Raw genomic sequence first — 19262 nt, 5'->3', positions numbered from 1 at the left:
TAATTTATTAACGTTCTGTAGAGTATATTTTAGTAATCTTAAAAAAATCGAAAATAAAAATTTCTGCATATCTTCACGTTCAACAGCTTGTGATATTCCATCTTTCACCAAACGCTAAATGACAACTATATAACCGATCAAAAAAGTATTTTCTACTATTCTACAGCTAAATTTCTCACTATACAATAAAAAAAATGTTTTACATGTAGACTACCTCAACAAACCTAAAGAATCATTTGAAGCTGAAAAAACATAACTCCGGCACCAGGAAAGCAAGGTTGAATACTAGGACTGTCCCGGGACACCTTATTATTATTAGTTAAATCTAAGAAGCATTTTTTTGTTAAATGTTTTACCGATACTATACTACATTACATTAAAATCACCAAAATTTTCAAATTGCCCCTCTGAAATTACAAATTGCCCCCCGGTGAGGCGTGCGCCCCACGTTGGGAAACACTGTTGTAGATGAATGATATTAACGTAGAATTAACCAGAAATATTAGATGTAAGTTTAGAAGATTATAAAAAAAATATTTAACTTGCAATAGCTAGTCTGTCTAATGATGATTTGAAGCAATTAACTGCTTTAAACATTTAAGAAAAATTGGATGGCTTGCGTATAATAATCGACTCTATTGATAAATTTGTTATTAGATTAGATTATAAGAATATTAGATCTTGTTTCATATCTTATCTCAGTAGATCTATAAAATACGACGATTTAATTTACAACATTTAAAATATCTACCACAATAGTTATAACTTATTGATTTATTTAGAATATATTGGTAGTTCCAGCAATTTGCGTTAAGCAACAAAGCCATGTACATGTTCCACTAGTTAATATACTTCTAACATGCTTTTCTTTTAACGTATTTTCAATTTTAGCGCTATTTCTTTATCATTGACATGAACCATTTTGTTGTAAGTGGCGACATCTGATAATGTCAATTTTTAACCATTAACTTTGACATTTCATGTATTTACAAAAGTCGAAAAAAATTTTCTGTAAGAATGACTCAATATAACACAGAATTATTAAGAATGTAAGAAAATGGATAAAAAGACATTAATGTTATTAGCCGAATATTGGAAGGACCCTGTTGCAAAAATTAGTGTAACAACAACTTTAACGATATCAGTTTTGATTGCCTTAGTTTACAGGTTGAATAATTATTATTTGAAAATATCAAAATGTTGAGTGCTTTACATTATGATTTACATTAAATTTAATTATTTTCAGCACTTTTTCTGCATGTACTATCATCTTTTCTTACATCTTAGGATGCATTGTTTGTGGGCTGATAATATTATACAAAGATGTTATTTTTAAGTACATTCCACAATTTTGTACCTTATTTGGCTATAGAGATTTACAGGTAAAAAAATAATAAAATATTTGCTATTAGTTTTTATTATATAATTCAATATTTACTAATTGTATTACAATTCTATTAAATTCAATTCATAAAATGACATATAATAAATATGTGATATTTTCAGTTAATTTTATTAAAGCATTTTATTAAATTAAACAGCATTCAATTTTATTTTAAAGTACAACAGAGTACTGAATTATTACAGTAGAAATCCATTAGTTCAGCATGCACTTGTACCGAAAATTTGGGACTATCGGGAAGTAATTATAAAAACAATTAGGTAATTAATTGAACTACAAATAGAGTATGTAATTACATAGAACGAAGTTTATTTTGCATATATTGTATGTGCATATACTGTAAAACAAATCTCACTAAAATTTAAAAATGTGACAATTGTCTTTGTTTTCTGGACTTGCTTAAGCCTTTAGAATAAAATTTATTCTCAATGCAAAAATAATAACATGGAAATCAATTTTGCGAAGCAATGTAGTTAGAATAACCTGCAGCAAAAGTGACTATGTAAACTTTTTGATTTATTCTAATTATTCCCATCGCATTCGAATTTTAACAGGTCTTGAATAAAAGATCTACTATAAATGGATTTAAAATTTTAAATAACCCCTTGGTCAATGTGTTGAATTAAAAATATTACATGGAAGAAGTGTGGCAACAATACTTCCAAAAATTAACTCATTTACGGGCTTTTGTGGGCTTTAGAATTGTCCAAGAGAAGGATGGCTTCAGTATCTTATATGGTAAACAAAATCTCAACTTCCTAATTTACTTAGATGGACTTTTATTCTATTTTTGTATTTTGAAGCAATCACTGTGATTTGTTCAGATATGAACTGATAGATAAACAGTCTATTCCAGGAAAAATTAATACCGAGAGATTCCTAATGATCTTGAACTATCTCGAAAACTTCCCAAAAGCTCTCAAGTGTTTTTATTTGGTTTAAAGACATTTTGAAGAAAACAAAAATAATTACATTTATTTTAATTGATGGCAAACACATGGGCATTCTGGACTGTTGGCTGCCGGACTAATGGACTTCCACTGTGTTTAATTGCAAATAATGAATAATTTTATTGTTTTTTTTTTGTGTAGAAACAACCAATTCTTGGAAAATTAGTTGAATGTGATTTGTGCAACAATGGCAAATGTTTGCGGCATAAACCAAAACCAATAAAAGAACCATGGAATAATTTGTATATACACAGAGATTTAGATCATTCCATAAAACAAGTATTTATTATATATTTAATGTGTATATTAATAATTTAATGTTTAAATTATAATCAATTTTATTAACTACAGCTCTATGAAAAAATTCTTGAAAATTTTGTTATTGGTTGGTATCAAGATGTATCAAAAGACAAGAGATTTGAATATGCTGTTAAAAAGTCATTGAAATATTCTACAAGTATTGTACTACGCAGAGTAAAACAGGTAAATTAAATTGAATCTATTAAGAACTACATACTCATATTTAATTATTTTGTACTGAACTACTATTGTAATGTTAAATAATAATGGTAATATATTTTGTAATTCTGTAATTTTTTAAGATTCAAGATTTTTAATGTATTTTATATACTTTTATTTTTCAAAGAAAATTGTCTCAGGACAGTTCCTTTCACTTATATGTATATTATTTATTAGTCAATTAATTATTTTGAAATGATTATTGCAAATTTTAAGAGATTGATATTATCATTAATTTATTTTTTTATTTATTTTTTCCATATAAACTTTTTTATGATACATTTTTCCATATAACAGTTATTATAAACATCTAGTTTAAATCTCAATTCTTATAGATTGATTTTCCCATACTACTGATGGATAAGTTACTTCCGGTGGCCTTATCTCATTTATATGGAGTTTCAAAATCAATGAAATCTCGAAAACATATTGATAGTAACACTGGAGGAAATTTTAGTAATAATTAACTATCGCTTACTGATGTTATTAATTGATCATAATTATAAGATTTTGATTTCTTTTCAATAGTGATCTGTGCCAAACCTTACGTACAGCATTATGCTCTAAAGGACAGAAATACTGAAATTGAATATATAAGAACAATAACTGAAAAACTGATGCCATTATTGATTGATAAAGAAGATCACGAATGTAGGTAAGTTATCATTATTTGAGATAACAGAATTTGTTCAATGCGTCTTTAATTTTTCATACTTATTGTAGTAATAAATATTTTGTCTTACTGCAACATATTTTACAGAAACTTCATATCACTTATCCGAGAAATATTATCCTGTTGGGTTCTATTGCCATTGACTGATTGCTTAGCTGATCCAACTATTATTAACAATATAATTATCAGTATTTTTAGCAATACTAAGGAATATGACGATGATTTAAAAAATAAGCAGGTATAAATTTTATATTTTGGACGATATTAACAACAGAATTATTTTAATATACATATTTCTTTTTGTAGGTTCCATTATTAAAGGAATTTTATATTATGCCAAAGCCTTTAACATTTATACAAGGAAAATCTACTCTTGCATTATTATTGAAAAATCACAGCTTGTTGTATTGTTTCATGCAGTATTTGAAAAGAACAGATCGAATAAATCTATTACAATTTTGTTTGCACATTGGTAAGTGAAGGCTGTGAGATAGTAATTTTGTAATATGAGCGGAACAAATAATAAATGTTTAATATGAACAGCACAACACTCAGACTTTTACACACACTTTATTTAATAATTACAGACATTTTGAGCCCATGGTATGCCTCATCTTCAGTGTAATTTCAAAACTGTAAAAATTATATACAAATACATTATTTAATATGTTATTTAAATTATATTTAATTTATAAAACTAAAACACTAACTTTCTCTTACAATGCTTGACACAGTACCAAAAGTTAGAAAATATACAGAAATATTTGAGCACAAATTAATTGACAATTGATATTACACTGAATATGAGGCATACCATGGTTTCGAAAAGGCTGTAATTATTAAGTAAAGTGTGTGTAAAAATCTGTGCGTTGTTACTTTAATATTATACCTTGGCTTACTATGTATTTGTATTTATAGATGATATGAATAATATGCTAATGAGACCAGCACCCACTGGATTGCCAAATTCCACAGGAAATTCAAAAGATATCAAACAAAAACATTTAGATCGTTTGCAGAATAGTCTGCAAGCTGTGATGAATGTATATTTACGTAATAATAGCTCTGATCAGTTAATGCAATTTGTTACCATTTCACCAAAACATCTGAAAGATATTGAAGCCGTAACTAAAATGGATCCAGAAAAGGTTGGTCTAGCTACTGTAGCTCCAATTTATGAATTGTATGATAAAGTGTTTTCATACTTGGATGGTCTACTGAATGACTTTTATACAAGCCCTGAGGTAAGATGAATTTTTAATAGATAATTCTTTACTAAAATAATTATCATATATTGGTTTTCATATTATTTTGCATTTTTATAGTTTTTGGAATTAACATATGGGCCTAAAAATCCCATTGAGGTGTGTAAGACTTCTATAAACAGGTAAGTAAAATATTTTGTTTTTATCATTGTTTTTCAATATACTTAACAAACACTCTGAAGCATTTCAGACGTTTTTTGTTTTGGTCTAACATTATGTATGTTATTTATATAAGGATGAAGAATATTTTTGGGTGGTTTCCTGTGAAAAAAATGTGTTAATTTTTGTGTTAGGAATAATTATAGTAGTACTTTAATATTTACATCACTTTCTGTGTGGGTCAACAAAAATATATGTGCTACATTTTTTTATTTTATATCGATATATTGATTATGAAACCTAAGTGCCATTTCCATTAAATTAAAATTAGTTATATTGTCTAGATTAACTTCATAAAAATTTAGGTGTTTTTTCATCATTATTGTTTCCATACGTATTATTTATATTTTTCGATATAATGATTTTTTGGGGACTTTCTAATTGTTTCTGTTTTTTGGCTTTATTAATTGGACTATACATTCCATATGTGAAATGATTTAATATGTGTATATGAGCAATAATGTGAAAGCATTACTTTCATCTAATAATCTCATAGAGATCAGAAAGTGTAATTTTTTTCAGTGTATTTATATCACAAAACATTTAAATAAAACACATCAACTATTGATAGTCTTTTACAATCAGTCTTTTATAAAAGGGGTAAACAAACTCTGTTTCAGATTAAGTATATATTTCCTTTTCTTTTATACTTCTAGTTCCCTTAGACCTCGACAACATCAAAATCAAGCTAATCAATCTCCATTACAACTGTCTCAGACTCAATCTCGTTTGAGCAACATTTCAACTAAAATTAAAGGAGCCCTGCGAGGCGGACCAGTAGATGGTAATCAGTTATCTCATCTTGTATTATGTATCATTTATTGTACTTCATTTGTCTGGTTTGTTAGTTTTATTTCAATATTTTTGTTAAAAGATTATTTTATCATATTTTGTGTTTTAATACGTTTTATATCATAGGTCAACTACTTCCTAACAGCTCTTTTTATACAATGGAATATACTGGACATCAGAGTCACTATCCCAAACTTTCAGATTACATTGTAAAAGTGCATAGTGTGGAAAATACAAATGGATCACAGGTTTGTATAAGTAAACATTATATTCTTGCAAGAGTATTTTTTTCTCTTTTTTTAATATCCAAATTTTTCTGTTATTTTGCTGACTCGAACTTGTAGATTGTTTATTTGTCTCTTATGCATCACATATGAACCAGTAATTTTTACTTATACATCATATCTTCTTTTATTTATTGTCAATTTTCATTACTAATTTGATGTAATATATTTTTGTTCAATCAAACTAATTTTTGAGTAATCAAAAACCTATTACCTGATATAAATAACATACATGTTGTACAATAGAAAAAATTCCCCCTTATGAATGTTTCAAATTTCAAATAAAATTAAAAAACAAAAAGATTTAAAAAATGTATACATGATTAGAACTGCTTCTGGAGACTTTCTATAAAAAATCTTTGATTCGGCTAAATTGATACAATCTTAATTATATAGACAGAATTATAATTCAGTTTGTACGCAATAAATGTACTAAATGCATTTATATTTTGTAGACATCAGAAGCTTTATTTAGAGTGCATTGTGAAGTGCAGATATATCCTTTGCCAAACTCAATGCTACCGAATTATTCTCCGAATAATTTTGTAACACCACACAATGTAATGCAAACAGTTAAAGAGAAATCTTTTCACACATTAAGAAATGAAGTGGGAAGCACTGGTGAATGGGATGTATTACCAGATGTTAGGTAACAGATGCAAATTAACTAATGTTTTAAGGAAAATCTGAAAAAAAATCCAAATTATTATTATGTAAGGTAAATGTACATGAATTTTATGAAATACCACCACATCCACTATATTTTGAATCTTATCAAAATTGCAAGATTTTATTATTTGAATATTAATTTTTGAAGCCGATCATAGTAAAGCATGGTCTTATTGTTAGTTAGCTTAAGATGATGTAATATTTTCTTAAGACTCTTATATGATTCTAATAAATTTAATCAATTTAACTCTATGAAATTATTGATCATATAAAAAGCAATAAGTTATATAATTAAATCGAGCTTTTATAAAACATTTTTTATGAGATTTGCATTTGCATATTAGGGAATAACTAAAAGTTGATTTGAAATATTTTTGTCATATATTTTAAAACATGGTTTAATTCAGTGGTGTTTTTTATGTAAATATGTTTAGTAATGACCACAATTACGATATATGTTATTTTTTTTAACTTTTAGCACTTATAATTGAGTTTGAAATGACTACTCTTTTGTTTTTCCTTACTTTCTCTATTCCAATATCGTTGTAGTCAATGAATCATTTGTCGTCAATTCATTTTTGCTGTATAAAAATAACTCATTTTTGCTGTATAAAACCAATTAGATATACAAGATAACACTTTGTCTTACAACACTTCTGATTCTATCTAGAATAAGATCTTCCAACCCCATACAACGCGGTTCTTTTGATTCGCTTAAGGCGGTAATTTGTTGAAAATAATCTTTATTACCGGTATATTAGTTCAACACATATACAATATACATCATAAGTTTTTACTTAAATATAAATGTCACTAATGTTACTTTTAGATGCAGTAATTTTTTAGTAATGTAATAAATCATACAATGTGTGACGATAACAAATGGATGCTTTGGAACTAACACGGATTGTACAACGATTTACCTGTGGTTCAGGAAATTACTGATTATTTCTGTAAATTAAATTGTACAATACAAACTTATGCTCTATAATTTCATTACAATTTTTAAACCTACAGATAAGATTTTTTTTTTAAAGTCATCTTTAAAGTCAAACGTTATTTAATGTACTATTATATGGCACATTTACGTTAAATGTGTGCTTAAATATTTCTGAAATTCAATATTCTTCTGCAGAACTCATTCACTAGAAGAACGTAGACTATCTTATGAATTATTTCTCCAGTCATTGGTTGCTAATAAATCATTGTCTCGCAAACAACAAGAACGTGTTGCATCATTTCTCATGCCACCTACTTCTTCTGGGTTATTGTGCTCAAATATTGATGGACAGCATGATGAAAATATCATTGCTTCTGGAGGAATGGCCAGTGATGGAAATATTGGGGCTAATTTATACCAATCAGTTGCTCATAAGTTGAGAAAAGAACGCGGACAGCATTTGCAATGCTTTACAAGTGCACTATTCAAAAGTGTTCAAGAATATGGCAGCAACGGGTTAGTTAATTATAATATTTTAGTTATATATTATAACTTATTAAAAATTCAAATTGCATAATTTAAGGTCTTAGTAATTATTTGTTAATATAACTAATGTGCATTTTGAAATTGTGTGCACTTTGTGATGTTTACTTTACGCAATAGGGAGAGAAGGTGCAAAATCTTTCAAATTTATTCTTTATGACATAAGTTAGTCTAGCTTATAGAGATGCCTTTAGTTATTAACAGTTTATTATTATTGTGATATTTCTTTGTTTATAAAAAAACTTTATCACTAACTGAAAATTTTGTGTTTTCAGTAACTACCCGAGTAATACAGAAGACATCAATGGTAAAAATGAAATACTGCGCGATTCTACACATGCCAGTGAAAAGATGATTAATAAAAGACTGTCAAATAATAGATTTAGCTTGGTATTTGGTGATCATTTCAGGTATCTTTTTTGAGAATTTGTCATAGTTTTTAAAATAATCTTGCAGTATCATTTGTAATTAAGTTACATGTTTCAAATATTTTAACTTTATTATATAAAATATTCAAATGTTGTAGTAAATGATAATTTGTTAATTATTGACTTCCTGAAGGAGATGTCTTTATTTTCACAAAAAAATCCGTCTTGCTAATTCTGTTTTCTCGAAGTTTCAAGTCATTTTTTCGACTTGTCTATGACAGACGTTTAATTTTAAAAATACATCAGTTTTCTTTTTAAATTAGCAGCGCTTTCTTGACATGGATCAAAATCGTCATTTCGTCGATATTTTTTTAAAAAAACCCGATTTTGAAAATTTAAAAGTAATTTAAGAAATAATTAAAATAAATGAGTATGGCAATATAGATACTGGTGTTAATGAACATACTAAAATATTAGAGGTCTATGACGTGGTTGAATTATAAAAATTAATTAAAGGATGAATTAATCGGTTGCGCTTTTAGAAAATACTCTGTCCGTATTAAGCGCGAGTTCGTTTTCAAATAATTAAAATTTTCATAAATCAAATCTCATAAATTAATATGTATTGATTAAGTTGATTATTTGCCCATGTCGGGAAGTTCATGCAACTCGCCTCAAAACAAAATGTCACTTAAAACTAGGTTGTTTAAGTTTTTTTTAGTATTCTACATTTCTTGACAAATACATCTTATCACATAACTTTCACACTAAATATATACATGATTAAATATGTTAACTTACAAATAGCTACTACAATTGTTTTCAATTTTAGAGAGTCTCAAAGATTTGATGGTGATGAATATTTTCACACTTCTATGCCTTCAGTTGTTAGGGGACCATCACAATGTATTTTGTTCCTATGTAAGTAATGGTTTATAACTCGACTTAATACTAGATAGAATTATTTCAGATTGCTTGTATAGAATGACTTTTAATATTATCAGATGTTCTAATATTCCAATTTTTGATACCTTTAATTATTGCAGTGGTGCGTTTGCTGAGTGCGCCGAAATTTGTAATACGTGTTGTATTAGCACTAAGCAATTTCTTCGGAACATTTCTTGATAAGATAATTAATTGCCTAGTACAAAGAAAAATTGTAGAATCGAGTGAAATTTGTGAAATTGGCTTAGCAAGCTTGATAAATATGCTGACAGGTTTGACATTAATTATTAAATAATTTTATATATAAATATATATATATATATATATATATATATATATATATATATTACAAATGTATTCTGAGTGGATAATAGATATTAATTTGGAAATATGAACAAACAACACTCTTTTTGCACTAATTTATTAAATAATAATTTTCACAAACGTTTCGAGACTAGGTTTGTCTCATCATCAGTGTGTTATAATTAAAAAAATTTTAAAATATGGAAATCTAAATTAGCATGTTGTGTTTTTCATTACACGTCGTTCACTGCACGTTGTTCTTTTAATACCAATGTCTTCGGTATTCGTATTCTCTCCTACTTGAAACCACTTGAAATTGTAAAGTCACTCAATCAGATAGGAAAAAAAGGATTAGGGTCCAGTTGAAAAATAGATGTCGTTAGGAGAAAAAATATTCTATGATGATATGGTTTGTTTATAAGATTTGTTATACATTGTTGTAATTAAAAGTGTATGTACATCTATATATAAGCTACAAAGTATGAATGAGATTCAGGTATGTATCATGTAATATATTGGTATCTGTCCGTAAATTTACTGTGTTACTTGTATGGGCTATTAACATCGATTCTGCAATACTTCTTTTAAATAAATCTTGTTCATAATATAAAATGAGTGGATTATTGAAATCGAAACTATGGCTGTTAGAGATAGCGTGGTCTACAAGTGTACTCTACAAGTGTACACTTGTAGACCACGCTATCTCTAACAGCCATAGTTTCGATTTCAATAATCCACTCATTTTATATTATGAACAAGATTTATTTAAAAGAAGTATTGCAGAATCGATGTTAATAGCCCATACAAGTAACACAGTAAATTTACGGACAGATACCAATATATTACATGATACATACCTGAATCTCATTCATACTTTGTAGCTTATATATAGATGTACATACACTTTTAATTACAACAATGTATAACAAATCTTATAAACAAACCATATCATCATAGAATATTTTTTCTCCTAACGACATCTATTTTTCAACTGGACCCTAATCCTTTTTTTCCTATCTGATTGAGTGACTTTACAATTTCAAGTGGTTTCAAGTAGGAGAGAATACGAATACCGAAGACATTGGTATTAAAAGAACAACGTGCAGTGAACGACGTGTAATGAAAAACACAACATGCTAATTTAGATTTCCATATTTTAAAATTTTTTTAATTATAACACACTGATGATGAGACAAACCTAGTCTCGAAACGTTTGTGAAAATTATTATTTAATAAATTAGTGCAAAAAGAGTGTTGTTTGTTCATATTTCCAAATTAATATATATATATATATATATATATATATATATATATATATGTCTTGCTTATTTTCTGAATGTGAAATATATTGACGAGACAGATTAACAATACTTATATATAATAATAATATTTTCATGTAGTAGATAAATAGATAAATATATAAAAATATTTTAGTTAGATGAAACTAAATGTTATAAATATAAAATATTAAAATTATAATATTTTATTAATATTTTTCAGATACATTGTTTCCTGCAACTAAGCCAGAAAAGATTGAAAAATCTGTGGTAGCTTCTAATAATGCTTTACTATGTGAAACTGCAAAGCAAAAACTTCACAAGTTCTCAAATACAAAAAGGCTTAGTAAATATTGGCCTGAATTGAGCAGATGCTTACTTGAAATGCATCAGGCTTTGCAGCATCCAACACTCAATAAACAGGTATAAAAATATTAAAATGTCATTAACTTATAAAATTTATTCTCATTTTATATACGGCAATTCATATTTTTGCAGCTGGTGTATAGTTTGTTTGATATAGTTATAACAGAAATATTTCCTGAGATATTGAACTGAAATAGTTAATTTAAATATATACTTTATATTTATAAACAATAATGCAAGTTTACATATTTACATATATATATATATATATATATATATATATATATATATATATATAATATTATATTGACATGTTATTTACTTCTTTTATTGATGTTGATTTATGTATTGTTATATTAATATATTATATAAAAAAACATTTGTTTTTATAAATTAAAATTGATAACAAACAATTATATAAAGAATAATTGTTCAATATAAATTATTAGCTTTTTGCACGAGAAGTTTATTTTTTTACCAGAAAATGCAATTTCTTCATTTGCTTTTCTTGAAGTTTCAAATTAAATACTTAAAACATATCGTATGTAATATCAATTGGGAATCACACTGATTAGTTTTTAAGTAGTGAACAGTGATAACTTAATTTTTTTATATTAACAGTGCAATATGAAGTTTTAGAGAGAGAAGTTTATGTTTTCACGAAATAATCTGACTTGCTAATTTTATGTTTTCTTGACGCTTCAAGCCATTCTGAATCTAATGAGACGTTTCGCCGGCGTTTTCTCAAAAACCTATAAATCTAAGGGGCACAACTAATGTAACCGCCCAAAAAAAGGTGATTTTTGGAAATTTATATTAAAAAAACTACTTTATCAATCATTTCAAAATTTTAGGAATATATTTATACATGTTTTAAGAATACATAGTAAAATTTTTGAAGAAAAAAAATAAATATTTTTTAAGTTATCGTCGATCTCCAACGGCGCGACAAAAAAAGGCCCTTCACTGCTGCAGTGATTCCGGCCATCTATGTGGATGAAATTTAAAAAAAAAAATCTCGTTAAACTAGATAATATTGTCTCTAAAATAAACTACGATAAAAAAAAAATCAAAAATTGACAAAATGACTGCGTTTTTTTAAAAAAAAAGACGAATTTTACCCAAAATTTTGGTCGTTTTTGGACTGCCAAAATTCGATTTTTGATCCGATCAAAAAATCGATTGTTCATTTTACGGAGAACTATATATCGAACATTAATAAAATTTGATATTGATCGGATCATTTGTTTTTGAGTAATCGCTGTAGCAAATTCGAAAAATGCTGTTTTGAGAAAAACGCGTTTAAAGATTAAATGATCGTTATACTATATATTTATACTCTTTAAATAGCTGTAACTCAAAAACTATTTAAGATATCGATTTAAAATTTTGATGTTATTTTCAAAGGTGTAACCTGTTGAAATATAGAAAAATTGAAAATTCCATTTTTTGAAAATTTCACACTAGTTGTGCCCCTTAAAAGCTATCCGATATCTCGATAAGGACAAGCGTTTATCATTTTGCACAAATTTTGGCCATGTCATTTATTTGTAATTAGCAGAAAAATGTAAAAGGTATTGTTCAAGCTTCAGACAAAAATCCTGCATCGATTTTAAAAATTCAAATATATCATTTGGGAATAGTGCTGTTCCTAGAATAAAGAATAGTTTCTGGAACAGATCGGTCGGATCTTTTCTTCGTATATATTGTTAAAAAAAAATTATCGATGGTTTTTGTAAATCTTTTTTTGTTTCTAAATATTTCGACCCTAAATCAAGTCGTTTTAATTTTTAAAAAATCATATTTTTTGTCATTTATACATGTCATTATTTGTAAAAAAAAATACTAACATGTTCAGAAAATTTGTACAAAATTGAATAATCTGCCATAAGTTTTCAGATTGAAATGCTTTACAGCATCAGCAACTGAGTTTACTTTTAAATCACTAATAAATTTATATGAATTAATAGATTTCTTATAGTTATCAATTTTTCACTCATGTCGGAAAGTTCATGCAACTTGCCTTTAGGTAAAGGGCCACTTACACCAAGTTTATTGCTACATTAATAAATTATTTGGAAACAGAAACTTTATCAGCCGTCTTTTAATATGGCCGCCTATCGCCTGCATTTTACTTCGACCGCCTTCTGATTCAACGTACTCTCAATTTAGCCGTCTCTTAATTCGGCCGTTTTATTTTGGTCTTTTTTTTTACTTGGCTTGGCCGCTTTATTTTGGTCTTGGACGACCTAAAAGGCGGCCACAAAATGATCAAATCAATAAAAAATCACACCACTTCTAATTGATGCTATAACGTTGCTGTAATGTGGGAGAAAACTTTTGCATTAATGCCATTTCTAATGAAACCGCTTGGCCGATCGTCTCGCAAAACTAATCGACGCGAGCGCATTTTGAGTTTTATAAGATCACTTTTGAATTCTCGAAATTATTTTTTTTTTAAATGCCGCCCAAAGGCTTAAAATCGAACACACACGCTCGCACACCTATATACACACACTCACTTCGGGTTACAAAGTTTTAAGTTTCAACCAGAAAAAAGTCGAGAAACCAAAACTTATTGGAAGGCGGATTGTCTGTTCTGATTATATTAACTTCTTTTAATATTAACTAAATAAACATTATCTTAATTTACAATTCTGGCTTGTGTCCCAATAAATTTTATACATTTTTCTGGAAAATTATTCTAGAAATTATGTTTAAATTTTGTACTATTTTTATTTATGTACTTATAGATATATCTATAAATTTTGAGATTATTTGTGTACCTTTGACTGGAAAATTTAATTAGAAAAGTTTATACATACTAAAGCCTGTCATTAATATGACGCATTTGTTTTAAATATATTATTACATTTTATTGACATTTTTGTTTTTTAATTACATTTTTATACTTTATTCATCGAAGCATTTAAAAACATAAAATGAAGATTTCAGACATAAGATATTTAAAGGTAGGACAACAACTGATAATAATTCAAAGGTTAAATATGGTACATGTCTGAACTATACTATTTTCAGGCAGCTTGTGAACAATCTTCGAAATTTGACCCAAAATTCTTTCTCCAGTTTTACAATGGCAATCACTTTCCAAGATTTGGCCTCGGGACATATCAGGTATTCAGATTTAAGTTTTTAGACTTGATAGATGTTAGAATGAGAAATATATATATACTTACTTGCATATTGCCTAAACACTTAGCAAGTACTTACAGAGATTTAACACGTTGAGCCCGGCGTTGGTCCATAAGGATCGACAGTTACTATAAGACCGACGCAGACTCCGAGAATCGTCACTAGAATATTTCTTTGAATGATTTGTATGATCGACTGATCGACAAATTAAAATTAGTTTTGAGGAAATGCTATCAAATATAAGTTCAATGAAATTTATTGAAACTTAAGTTTTATACACGGCGCAAATGCTGCATTTGTTTTATTATTTTCATTATAATTATTTACGGGGAACAGGGTAAAATATTCTTCTGATTCAAGCATTTTTCATTAAATTAAGATTTGTAACTTTAAAATGGTTATTTATCTATGCCGATTTCCTTATTGATATTGGTACGCATACAACGACAGATCTCTATTCACATATGCGACGACTAAGCACAATCAACCCGTATAGAAATGATATCATCGAGAGCGAATGACAAATCTTTGGCATTTTTATCTTACCTTATCTTATCTGCCGTAACGCACTTTTGCTGCATTTGTACCGATTTACACCCTAGTCGCGCCTAAAGAAGTTTTACTTTAAAAAATATATTTTGGTAATAAAAAAAAATTGAAATTTCAAAATAAATTCTCCCAAAAACTACAATTTTTTGCACATTTAGCTCCGTATCTTTGAAACGGCAGGACCTGTCTTTTCCAAAAACTAATCACCACTTCTTCCCATCAATACAAACTAAATGTTTTTTGAAACATTCAAAATCGAATGGTCTGTTCTCTCAGAAACCTAATTAATATCTACACTCTTTGCTCCGTATCTCCGAAATGGCTTAACCTGTCTTTGCCAAAAACTAATAATCATGTCTCCTTATTAGTAGGAATCGAATGTTTTTTGAATATTTCAATTCGGTTGAACCGTGCGCCCGAAATCGTGTACATCTATTTTTTATATATTGTACACGCACATCTATTTTTTATAAGGTAAAGCTCTGAAACGTGAAGATATGCAAATATTTTCATTTTCGATTTTTGGACGATTACTATATCTTACCCTGCGGAAAACCAAAAATAATTTATTATTGAACTTTGCATATTATATTATTCTGATTCAGATGTCTGGCGCATCAGCAATTATCAAACACGCCATTGATGTTGGATATCGACATTTCGACTGCGCTCATGTTTACCAGAACGAAGAGGAAGTTGGGCGTGGAATTAGAAGCAAAATTAGAGATAACAAAGTAAAAAGGTATGCAATAACCTGGGTAGTTGAAATACTTGAACACTGGTATAAAAAATGTATAATTTGTGCATTACCTACTGTCGAAATGGAGATTATTCGCAAAAGATATGCTATTAGACGCTTCGAGGAAACACATTTTTAAATTTGATTTGGTGCATGTGTTTTATACCTATAATATTGTTGAGACAGACTAAACCATAAAACCAGTAAAGCATGAAAACTAATTAGTATATTTGAGAATAGAAAATTCTACAAAAAAGGCTTCGAAAATAAATTATGAATTATTTTTGTACTAAACCTGATGTCTAAAAATGTATTCCGTTCAATAAAATGTATATGTGTTCAACAATTACTAGTAATTAATTTACGTTTGCTTTATCGAATTCAAACATGCATAACATTTTAAAATTTTTAATTTATTTTTTAATTAAATTAAAAAGTAATATAATCAATTTTAGTCATAAAATCGCCTTCATTAATGTTAATTAACTATTTGATAATATATTGTAGAGAAGATTTGTATATAACTAGCAAACTTTGGAATACATTTCATCGACCGGATTTAGTGAGGCCTGCACTATTGGAAACTTTAAAGAATTTGAAGTTAGATTATCTTGATTTGTATTTGATTCACTGGCCTATGGGATATAAGGTAACTTAAAATATCTGAAATTGAAAATCAATAATAAACTATATTACTACTATATTCAAATTGATCACGCTGCTTTAATAGAGGGATTATTTCACGTGATCATTACCATCATTACAAGATTAATCATAATAATTATTATTATACAAATATATATTATCCAAACTTATGACTATAAAATATTTCAATTTTTTTGTTGTTATTATTTTCTCTTTAATAGAATAATTATTACATATGTACAGTTTGTTAGGCCTCGTAACCAAGAATCATTAAAGACAGTCGTTTGAAATAATCATACAATTTACAATAACGACTAGCAACTAGAAGAGTGCGGTAAATTAATTTTGGAAATGCAAAATATGTGTTAGTAATATATTATTATCAATAGTGAGATGTAACATAATTTTTATTTGCTATTTGTTTTATTATGAGTGAGACGTTTCTAGGGCTTTCAATACCGTACAAACACCTGAAATACCAGTATTCGATATTTGAAATTTGAAACACCGGGATACCGGTATTAATATCTGCTGGTAATTTTTAGATTGTAAAAAAACTACTAGTTATAATTATCCTGAAATGACTACATATTATTTATTTTATGACATAGGGAGTTAGGGGTAAATAAATAGATACAAAAAACCGCGTAAGTGATAAAATATATATTGACTTCTTTGCTAAATTTTACAAATAATAGTCTCGCCTAAAATTATATATTTAAGGAAACAAAAAATATAATTAGTAACTTATGTTTTGTTCATTAAAATATGCTCTTGAAAAACGTATACAATCATATTTTCATCATCAATTTTAGTACAAATTGGACCAGCCACCAAAAAAGCAAAGAAAGATGTCATCCACCGAGACCAATCTTATTATTGATTATTTATTACTTGGCATGAATTAATATTTGATATAGTGATTATTTGATTTGATAAAATAATGAATAAATATGCATGATTTATAGGAAGATATAAACAATTATATCGCGTTTATTGTATATTATGTTTAAAAACTATTGATAAAGAATAAGATATGATGACGATGCACGTGGATGCATAATAATTTTTATTAACAAGTTCTATTCATTAGGTTTCAGGCGTAAAATATAAACAATCATTTCGTCGAAGTTGTCATACTCGGCTCGGTATGTGTAAAGTATATAGCGTAAGTTCAATTTTCAACAATTATGATAATACCGAAATACCGGTATTTATATATCAATGCCGGTATGGTATACCGGATTCAAATTACCCGGAATACCGGATTTCCGGTATAGTAAGCCCTAGTCGTGGCGTAATCATGAGCTAGCACCAACCCAGCTCTATATCAAGCTGTAATAAATATGAAAAATCATTAGCTTTAATGCTGTGACTATAATAAAGATAATATATTATAAATATGTTGATCTGTTAGGCCTAATTTAGCCGTTTTTGCAATAATTCACATTTTCGCTTTCAAATATTAAGACTTTCAATTGAGTCTACTCATATATTTTATTATGTATATGTATTATATTATTGATTAGTTTCTACTCTTATCTGATTTCGAAATTAAAGTAGTGAATATAAAACTAATTATTTTGCAAATTATAGTTATTCTAGAATTATATTTTCCCATTCTACTTTAGACGGTAGAAGATAAATTACTTTCCAAAATTGAAATGTATTGGCTGACTTAACTCTTAACAACATAGTATTTCATGAAGTCTATTTGCAATGGATCAAAATATAATAAAATGTATCTTTCCTGCCATTTTACCTATTTTTAATATAATATATTCTCATAGTTCGCATTTTTTAGGAAGGCCGAAGTCTGTTTCCGTTTATTGATAAGAAGTTGCAATTTTCTGACGTCGATTACTTAGATACATGGAAAGAAATGGAAATGGCATATCATGAAGGTTTGGCTACTAATATTGGAGTTTCTAATTTTAATTCAATGCAATTGGAGAGGTTAATAAAACATAGCAAAGTCAAACCCGTTACTAATCAGGTAAAATGCAAATGCGAAATATATATTTATGCAATGCTATTAACATTTAATTGAAATTGCATATTTTTGCTGTAATTATTCTAAAGGTTGAAGTACACCCCTATTTGAATCAAAAATGTTTACGGGAATTTTGTAAATGCCATCAAATCATAATTACTGCGTATAGTCCACTAGGATCACCAGGAAGGGAGTGGGCAAAGTCTGGAGATAAAGAAATCCTTAAAGACCAATGGATCACTAAAAGAGCAAAAGAATTGAAGAAAACTCCTGCTCAACTTAGTTTAAGGTAATTATAGATATTGTTTTCAATAAATTAGAAAGATATTTTGTTAATGTTTATTAACAATGTAATATTTAAGATGGAGCTATCAATGTGGAAATATTGTCATACCTAAATCTTCTAACAAAGAGCATGTTACCAGTAATTTTAATATTTTTGATTTCGAGTTAAACAAAGACGACATGGAACAGTTTAACAAAATGAATATAGATAATAGGTTGTTTATGATAAAAGAGTAAGTATTTGCGTTTAAAATGAGCCCTTTTTACTATCAGTGTCATTTGATTAACTTTCTATTTCAGAGCCTTTGGACATGAACATCATCCGTTCGAATGTGCAAAATTTTAGAAATTGTTGGATAAATTTCATTACAAGAAGGACATAAATTGATGATGTGGATATTAAGAGACTTTTTCTGAACAATATAAATATTCATAATTAAAAA

At 27.6% G+C, this 19262-nt stretch overlaps 1 protein-coding gene across 1 annotated transcript; it reads left to right on the top strand.

The window, feature by feature from the left end:
• Window positions 1-1027: 1027 nt before the first annotated feature.
• LOC113373962 (sorting nexin-14-like) lies at window positions 1028-19165 on the top strand. The gene is made up of 25 exons (XM_026614224.1): window positions 1028-1167; window positions 1247-1382; window positions 2494-2631; window positions 2704-2835; window positions 3207-3327; window positions 3400-3526; window positions 3632-3782; window positions 3851-4016; window positions 4463-4788; window positions 4870-4931; window positions 5625-5752; window positions 5887-6008; window positions 6500-6693; window positions 7849-8169; window positions 8472-8606; window positions 9397-9485; window positions 9611-9781; window positions 11313-11512; window positions 14495-14590; window positions 15763-15899; window positions 16404-16545; window positions 18346-18537; window positions 18624-18823; window positions 18897-19052; window positions 19120-19165. The coding sequence occupies exons 1-25, from the start codon at window positions 1058-1060 to the stop codon at window positions 19163-19165; spliced, it is 3798 nt and encodes a 1265-aa protein (XP_026470009.1). The 5' UTR covers window positions 1028-1057.
• The last annotated feature ends 97 nt before the right edge of the window (window positions 19166-19262 follow it).

Source organism: Ctenocephalides felis, unplaced genomic scaffold (assembly GCF_003426905.1).
Source record: "Ctenocephalides felis isolate EL2017-DRISC unplaced genomic scaffold, ASM342690v1 CF-g0.4_SCAFFOLD_01604, whole genome shotgun sequence".
Taxonomy (NCBI): Eukaryota; Metazoa; Arthropoda; class Insecta; order Siphonaptera; family Pulicidae; genus Ctenocephalides; species Ctenocephalides felis.
Note: the sequence above shows the minus strand (reverse complement) of the source record. Positions and strands in the feature narration are given on the sequence as shown.

Excerpts from the sequence above, each read along its gene's own strand:
- LOC113373962 (XM_026614224.1), top strand. The coding sequence starts at position 1,058 with ATGGATAAAAAGACATTAATGTTATTAGCCGAATATTGGAAGGACCCT. Across the intron at positions 2,836-3,206 it reads TACTACGCAGAGTAAAACAG|ATTGATTTTCCCATACTACT; the intron begins GTAAATTAAATT and ends CAATTCTTATAG. Across the intron at positions 3,328-3,399 it reads TAACACTGGAGGAAATTTTA|TGATCTGTGCCAAACCTTAC; the intron begins GTAATAATTAAC and ends TCTTTTCAATAG.